Source organism: Phacochoerus africanus, chromosome 7 (assembly GCF_016906955.1).
Source record: "Phacochoerus africanus isolate WHEZ1 chromosome 7, ROS_Pafr_v1, whole genome shotgun sequence".
In the NCBI taxonomy this organism is placed as follows: domain Eukaryota; kingdom Metazoa; phylum Chordata; class Mammalia; order Artiodactyla; family Suidae; genus Phacochoerus; species Phacochoerus africanus.
The window spans coordinates 54898547-54907167 of NC_062550.1; the positions used below are offsets into that span (position 1 = coordinate 54898547).

General features: G+C 37.4%; 1 protein-coding gene across 12 annotated transcripts in view; it reads left to right on the forward strand.

The window, feature by feature from the left end:
- The window catches only part of C2CD5 (C2 calcium dependent domain containing 5), a 92327-nt gene extending 88159 nt beyond the window's left edge, over nucleotides 1-4168 (forward strand). For 11 of the 12 annotated variants that reach the window (XM_047787401.1, XM_047787405.1, XM_047787403.1 and 8 more), the window contains 2 exons: nucleotides 2001-2147; nucleotides 2844-4168. In XM_047787401.1, coding sequence (XP_047643357.1) covers nucleotides 2001-2147; nucleotides 2844-2975 — 279 coding nt within the window. In that variant the 3' untranslated portion in view covers nucleotides 2976-4168. The remainder of the gene's footprint in view (nucleotides 1-2000; nucleotides 2148-2843) is intronic. The other variant, XM_047787413.1, reaches the window with a different exon arrangement.
- Nucleotides 4169-8621: the final 4453 nt, after the last annotated feature.

The window sequence follows — 8621 nt, forward strand, 5'->3', positions numbered from 1 at the left end:
CATCCTGCACATAGCACTGTGCCTGGTGCAAGGTAAACAAATGTATTTCTGTAAACAAGTGACTGATTTCCAACAGATTAATTTATTAGGTAGTTGTCTCCTTTAAGGTAAATTACTTTTTAAAGCATATTCTAATTGTATTGAGATGGAAAAGAAACTATCTTAAGGTATTCTTAAAAACCTTTTAATGTAGAATTAAAATAGGTGACATTTTTCAGTCCATTTAAGTTTGACCAAAAAGTGTGGGTGTGAGGAGCTGGCATAGATTGGTGATTAACCTTTTCCAGTTGCTCTTAGTAGCACATGGATATTGTACTATTGAATCCATAAACTCTTGTTTCCTAAGTGCCTTCTTAGCTGCTTAAGTAACCAAAATGTTGCTTCACAGGAGATGTCCCTTCAAAAGAGGTTTGTAGTGTTAACTGTGTGGTATAATATCCCAAATTTATTCATTGCTTGATAAGTTATTTTCTTAAATTATGTAAATTAAATTATGTAAATTTAAAATTACCCCTCTCTAGTCTCTGTTACTCTGCTATCAGGATTTCTTGATTTAAGATGTAGGAGGAAAACTGATAAAAGTAAAAGACCTAACTGTCCTGGACTGTGATTGAGTCAGAGGCAGGCTGAAACAACTCACTTAATTCTTCAATTACAAAGAGAGATACCTGTACAAAACTATATGCAGGATCCTGTGGCTTTTCAGAAAGATGTGACTGGACAAATGGTTTTTCTAACATTCTAAATTCCAGTTTCACATTGGAAATTTTTTCCTAGATTGTAAATAATCTCCGATAAAATTTGTGGAAAACTTAGGTTGAAAAGCATTTTGAGGGAGTTCCCGTTGTAGCGCAGCAGAAACAAACCTGGTTAGTATCCATAAAGGTACAGGTTCAATCCCTGGTCTTGCTCAGTGGGTTAAGGATCCATTGTTGCCGTGAGCTGTGGTGTAGGTCACAGATGAGGCTCAGATCTTGTATTGCAGTGGCTGTGACCCAGGTCGGCAGCTGCAGCTCCAATTTGATCCCTAGCCTGGGAACTTCCATATGCTGTAGGTGTGGCCCTAAAGAGAAAAAGAAAAAAAAAAGGGCATTTTAAGCTAGCCTTTGGTTTCTGCTTTATTTTTGAAAAGCATTCCCCAGACAATTGGATTTTATTCCCTAACAAATAGGTACAGACCACCTAGTTTGTATACCTGTTGAAATAGGTGTTAGTGTTTACAGTTGTGAGCACCAAAGATGCAGTCCCTGACCAGATGGAATTTATAGTCTCATGGAACAGCGACTTGGTGGCCAGGAAACCAATAATTCTGTGACTAACAGATATTTCCTAGTGACAGTAAGTAATATAAAGAAATACAACTAGGGCTGTCAGAAACTCTGACGGGGGAACCTAATTTAGGTCTGATAGGGAAGGTTTCTCTGAGGAAGTCACATGCAAACCAGGACCTAAAGAACTGAGGAAGAGTTATCCTGTGGAAGATTGAGTGCAGAGCCCTCATGTGCAATTTCCTTCAGGCAGGAGAAGGTCTCAGACCTGTGAGAAACTGAAAAAGATGAGTGTGACTGGAACACGGTTCATTTTCAGAGTGGGAGATGTGAACAGCATATCAGTATAGAAAGGGTATCACTATTTTTATTTTCCATCAATTTATTTGATGATGGGACTGATTTGGTAGAATTGTTGAAGGTGGAGGAACAGTTTGAACTCTTGCTCTGCCATCTGTCTTCCAGCTCTGTGATCAGGGCGAGTCACAGGCAGATTCTCTGAGCTTCAGTCTCATCATTTGTAAAATGAAGACAGTAATCCCTGTCATAGACATGTGCTCAGTACAGGTTCATTTTTTCATTCATGCAACAAATCCCCATTAGGAAGGAGATTAAAATGATCATCCATGACATTAGGATCACTTGAGATGTTTCAATATATATTCTTTGATGTTCTGTATACATTTGTTTACACATGTATGTACTTTGACCTTCCTGTGCGTTGTTGTCTAGGAAGGAGGGGTCAGTGGTTTTCTCCATGCGTTTATTGCTGAAGTGTTTGCAATGGTGAGAGCTCACGTAGCTGCATTGGGGGGAAATGCTGTCGTCTCCTACATAATGAAGCAGTGTGTCTTCATGGAGAATCCAAATAAAAACCAGGTGAGGTGGAGTTCAAAACCTTTGATGGGGGAACCTGCACATTTCCCCCACTGCCTTTTCATCTTCCACTGTCCCTCGAAAAAGAGAATTGCTCTTCAGAGCTCTTCGATTCTAGATGCTTGAAACATATTTTAATATGTTGAAAACCATGGTCATGACTAGGTCAGATGCTGTTTTCACACCCCAGGGAGGAGTGGTTATTCTTAAATACCTCTGGAAGTTTGCTCCTAAATTACTGTTTCCACCGTCTTTTTGGTGGGTCTCTGGGATGCAGTGACAGCTAACTGAGGACAGTTAAAGACACCCGAGGTTTGGACTGTGATGCCGTCCGGTTCTAACTGCTCTGCTGGTGAGGAGCACGTCATGATGGGGCCACGCACTTATTTCTAATAAGTAATACAGTTCTGCTAATGGGGACAAAGGAGTGTTGCTTAGGTTAAATTGGAGAATAGATTTCTTTTATCCATTTTCTTAACATAATAACTCACTTATTATTCTAAAGATCCCTTGAAAATTAAATAACTGTATTAATGAATTTTTGTTTGTTTCCTTTCCGGTGAATTGCCTTCCTATCCTTTGCTCATTTTTCTGTTGGGCTGTTCCCTTTTTCAGCTATACAGCACTGCCCCCACTGTAACTGAAGAGTTTGAGGCTGTTGTTGAGTTTGTAACTGAACTCGTCCTATTGTTCTTACAGGCACAGTGTCTTATAAATGTAAGTGGTGATGCAGTGGTTTTTGTTCGTGAATCTGAGTTAGAAGTGGTATCAACTCAGCAGCCTGCCACCAGCTGCCAGCCCTCCTGTACTGGAGGAGAGGTTACGACCTGAAGTCACTTAGAAGAAAAGTGCTCAGCTAAGTGACATTCGTCTGTCTCCATTGTTATGTCATTCATTATCTTATTGGACCTAAAAAAATGAACTTAATTTGAGAGAAATTAAAAAAGAATTGCTGCACTTTGAGTATATTTGACTTGTCTGGAATCACTCAGAGGCTTGAGAATTTTCAGATCTTGACGTTTTGTTTGCTAAGCCAACACAGACAGGCCCTGTGGAGCCTTGACCCCTTAGTGCAGATAAATTTTTAGAGAGCTGTAGCAAAGATGGAAGCTATTTTTAATTTTTGTTGATTTTAATAAAATCATAATTTAAAAAATGAAATGGTAAGATTATCAGGAAATTAGGAGAGCTATCCTAGTATAATTTAGAAAAAGTAAGCAAGAAATTCACAAATTGTTAATGAATTAATAATCTGATTCAAGGACTGTATGGGAAAAATGGAGGAAAGTTTTCAGAAAACGGCGTGGGTTTCTTACTGTGTTATTTTGATGGGTAATTTGGTAAAAACTGAATGGGAAAAGTGCTTCAGCTGTCTTTGAAAAAGAAGTTAAAATTCTGTAACATATATCCATAATATATCCTAAGTACTGGAAAAGAAAAAGTAATTTATCAGAGCCAGTGTGTTTCCATTGGAAGCTTAAATAACATCATTAAGGAAGGAGAAAAAAACTATATAACTTCATTTCCCACCAAGTTTCAGTTTGTGTTTGTCTAGAAGAGACTTGGCTGCAGCTGGGAGAAAAGGCCAGTGAATTTTGTTGAAGTAGTTAAAATATAATTAATTGATCTAATAGGAAGAGAAAATTATTTTCTAATAAAATCATACTGCACTCCTGCCAGACAAACAATTTTAGTAATATCTTAGGGATTTTTGAGGTGAATTAGACTGTATTTGGCATAGAATTTGGAAATGTAACTTGAATGTAAATATGCTGCAGAATGTTGAATGTATAGGTAGAAATACTTTTTTTGTCAATGCCAAATACCTATTACAAATGAACTTTAAAAAGTACATTCCTCCTTTGCACACTAAAATTACTTTATAAAACTCATGATTTTGCTCTTTCAGCATAACAGTTGGCCTAAAGATTAGAAGTCATTTTCTTGTTATCACAGGTGTCAATATTTTTCTGTATTTTGTTTATAATTTTATTTTTTAAATAAAAAATTTATAAAGATAAACTTGAATATTCCTAAATCTCTTTTTTGCTTCTTTGCTATAGTACTGTCGGTGGTCAGAAATCACTTTCCATCTGATTATCTCCATTCATTCCTTTAATCAACAATCAATTATCTGTTGTGCATCTACTGTATACAAGGCCCTGTTCTTAATTTGGGGGAAAATATATGTAATTGTGCCGCTGCCATTGTCTTTGGTAGGAAACCTATGCTGTTAAGTGTGTAGCTTGGGATGAAGGTAGCTTCCCAAAGGGAATGATATTTAAGTTCAGTCCTGAAAAATAGGCAAGTCACTGAAATCGACTTGTTCATAGTTTTATCCGTCCATCTATCCATCCATCCATCCGTCCAACAGCCATTTTGTGGTTCCTTCGTACGTTTCTGAGTCCTTTCTTAGAAGGAATTAATAATGTAACTGTCATTAATTGAGTACCTGTTTTGTGCCATACCCTGAGCATATACATTATTCTTCTTAAAATGTAAAACTAGTTGGGTGGCATTATCTCTATATTGGTATGAGCATTTGGTTACTCAGCAGAAGCACAGACTAATTTCTGGAAAAGCTGGAGTTTCTGTAACTACTCAGGTTTGCTGTGTGCTCATGTGGGTCATCTTTGAAGCACAGTCAGCCCAAGCCAAGACTGGCTTCTTCCAGGAAAGCTGATGTTACTTGATGCCCCAAGAGCTGCAGCTATTCCCTGTGTGTCAATTCCCTCAGAAACGTGATCATTTTAGACAGACATCGTGGGACTTACTCTTTTGGAAATATTGATGCCAGTTACGGAATTTACAGTATGCCTCATCTCTCTCATTCTATTTATTGCTGCTGTAAAGCTGAACTGCACAATTTTACCAATACTTTGTTAGATTTGCTAGACTTAACCATCCCACTTCTTCCACCTGCTGTGCCATAATCCATCACCATATGGCTTCCATCACCTGATCAGCCCCTGAATTTGAACATGGCCACAGATATAAGTATTGGATTGAAGGGTTGAAGTATTGGAAAAAAGTAGTTGAAAAGCTTTTCTTAGGCATGTAGATGTAATTTTTCATGAATGCCTAAATGGGATCATGTACATAATTTGTAAATAGAGTGGGTTTATTTTTTAACCTTTTCATCTGGCTTTCTCCCCCATCTCATCCTTCCCAATCTGTGTTAATAATCTAGTATGTATCCTTATATGTTAAAATATGCTAATGAGGTATAATTTATATTCAATGAAATTAATCTATTTTAAGGATACGATTTGAGTTTTGACAAATAAACCCAGTTGTGTAACCAAGGTAAAGAACATTTCATCGCTCCAAGAGAATTAACTCCCTGTGCCCTCTACAATCAGTTTACTTCCCCTTGCATGTAACTCTTCACATGGAATAGTTGTGCTTGGTAACTTTCACTTAGTATAATGCTTTCTAGATGTGTCCACATTTAGACAACATTTTGGGATATTATGAATAAAGCTATTTTAATTTGAGTTCATACTTTCTTTTAAAAGTTGGATTTCTGGAGTTCCCGTGGTGGCGCAGTGGTTAACGAATCCGACTAGGAACCATGAGGTTGCGGGTTCGGTCCCTGCCCTTGCTCAGTGGGTTAAGGATCCGGTGTTGCCGTGAGCTGTGCTGTAGGTTGCAGACGCGGCTTGGATCCCGCGTTGCTGTGGCTCTGGCGTAGGCCGGTGGCTGCAGCTCCGATTCGACCCCTAGCCTGGGAACCTCCATATGCCGTGGGAGCGGCCCAAGAAGTAGCAAAAAAATAAATAAATAAATAAAAATAAAAGTTGGATTTCTGTTCTATGAGGATTGCTTTTTCTTGTTGATTGCCATATTTGTGACAGAATTTCCCCTTGTTTTATTATCCATCCATGTAGTTGATGGCAGCTTTTATCATATCTGTAATTTTTTATGGACAATATGATTATCCTTCCTTAGATTCCCTGAGTTAAGATGACTCCCCCTCGACTTTCTGGCTGCATTGAAGATTCATCCAACTTGTCCTGAATTGCTCTTATCTTGGTGGTTCCCCATGAAACTTACTAAATGTTATCACCACTTGGTCAGTTTTAGTTTGAGTCAGACACCTGAGAGATTCAAAGCCTAGTCTCATGGAACAACGAGATGCATAAAAGTGTAGAAGCATGAAAATGTATGTTATGTAAAAGCAACCATTTATTGACACTTTTTGCAGTTTTTTCTTTTTCGCTCAAAGAATACTTTGAAAATCTGACCTAAGCTCTAGACTTTTTCTCTAAAACAATAATCATGCTTGTGAGATTTTACACAGTGCTTCAGGAGGTTTATTGAAACCCCTTCATTGACCTCAAGTTAAATCTAGTATAGGCTGAGTGGAGGGGGATGAGGAACCAAGCTGAAAGAAACATTAGGAATGATTGGGTAAATCCTATCCTAAAAAAGTTAAGCTTTTTTCCAGTAGAAAAGTCAAGACACTTTTAAGATTGGACTTTTAAATATATGTATATGTATGTACACACATATATTTGGATAAATATGTGTGTGTGTATAATAAATGTGTATTAGGCAGAATATTCATCCATTCCCTGCAGAGATGTGCACAGCCTAATCTCCAGGGCTTGTGAATATATTGCCTTACATGGCAAAGGGGACTTTGCAGGATAGAATCAAAGCCAAAGACTTTGAGATGGGGAAATTATCCAAGATTATCTGCATGGGTCCTAGAATCTAATTTATTAAATCCTTAAAAGTGGGAAAAGGGGGTATAAGAAAGGTCAGAGAGATTCTGTCAGAGTTGGACTCACTCTGCCCCTGCTGGCTTTGGAGAAAGAAGATGGAAGCTACAAGCCAAGGCAAGTGGGAATGGTGACTGGATGCTGGGAATGGCCAGCAAGGAAACGGGGTTCTCCATTATACAGCCGTATGGAACTGAATTTTGCCAACACCTCTAATGGCTGAGGCAACAGATTCTTCCCTTGAGCCTCCAGAAAAGAACAGAGACCTGCCAACAACTTTGTTTTAGCCTTGTGAGACCCACATCAGACTTAATGTATGACCTACGGAACTGTCAGATAAACTTGTTTGGTATCATTTGCTATGATGTTAGATAAACTAGTTTGGTATCATTTGCTATGGCAGCAATAGAAAACAAATACAAATTCTCATAAATTTAAACTATAGAGCTATAATTCAAGTATCAAGTTACCATATAGTTGTGCTATTTATGGTAACTTTTAATATGAAATGCCTCACAAACTCAAGGTACAAGTACAGTTTTATATCTTTTGTTTTCCCAATTTTTAATAACTCACCTGAGTAATTAGCATAAATCTGTGATGTCCCAGCTTTGAAGTCGTCTTCAATTCTAGGGGCTCATGCATTCCCCAAAACTTCAGTTCTGTTTTCGCGTCCAAGCTGTTACCCCGTAGGAACCTCTTTGGTTTGCATTTGCTTCTCATTGCCACATGGTGTCGCCGTTGGAATAGTTTTCCACAAAGCAGAGCCAAAGATGCTGGTCTGCAATTATGATGCCAAACTGGCCATGACTCCCACATAGATTTCCAGGATTTCTGGAGTAGGGCATCTTTTTTTAAAGTTTCCAGTCCATTTGGTTGAAGATTGCTCAGCCTTTAGTTGTGAATTTTGTTGTTTTTAGGAGAGAAGTTGAGCTCCAGTCCTTCTATTCCGCCATCTTAATCCCATCTGAGATTTCCAGGATTCTTTATCCTGTGATTTTCTCCATTCCTACACCATCTGAGGAAGCCTTCCAGGTTTCAGTTCCTAGTGCTAAACATCATTGTCAGTTGAGTTGTGAGAGTTTCTTATAAATTCTAGATATTGGGGCTTTAAAAATATATATATATAATATACTTTGTATATTTTATATTATATACATATTATATGTAGTAAACTTTTTGTCTCATTCTTTGGCTTATTTTGCATTCTTTATTGTCTTTGGAGGAACAGAAGTCTTTAATTTTGATGAAATCGAATTCATTGTTTTTGTCATTTGTGTTTTCTGTTCTAAGAAGTTTTGCCTGACCAATCTCACAAAACTTTTCTAGAAATTTCACAGTTTTTGGCTTTACATTTAGGTACATGATGATTTCAAGTTGCATTTTGTATGTGGTGTGAGGTAGGGGGTCAAAGATTTATTTATTCATTCATTCATTTATTCATTTGCTTGCATATCGATATCCAGTTGCTCCAGCAAGGACAATGTTGATTAGCTTTTCTACACTGGGTTGATTTGGCATCTTTATTGAAAATTGATTTTTAGTATATACAAATATAATTAATTTTTCACATTGATCTTGCATCCTGCAACCCTGTATTGATTCTAGTAGCTTTTTTCTGTGATTCTTTAGAATTTTTATGTCAACATTCATTTTTATGATTGTTCATGAGGACAGTTTTATTTTTTCCTTTCCAATCTAAATAGCTTTTGTTTATTTTTTTGTTCCTTGCTAAATTGACCTTATTGAT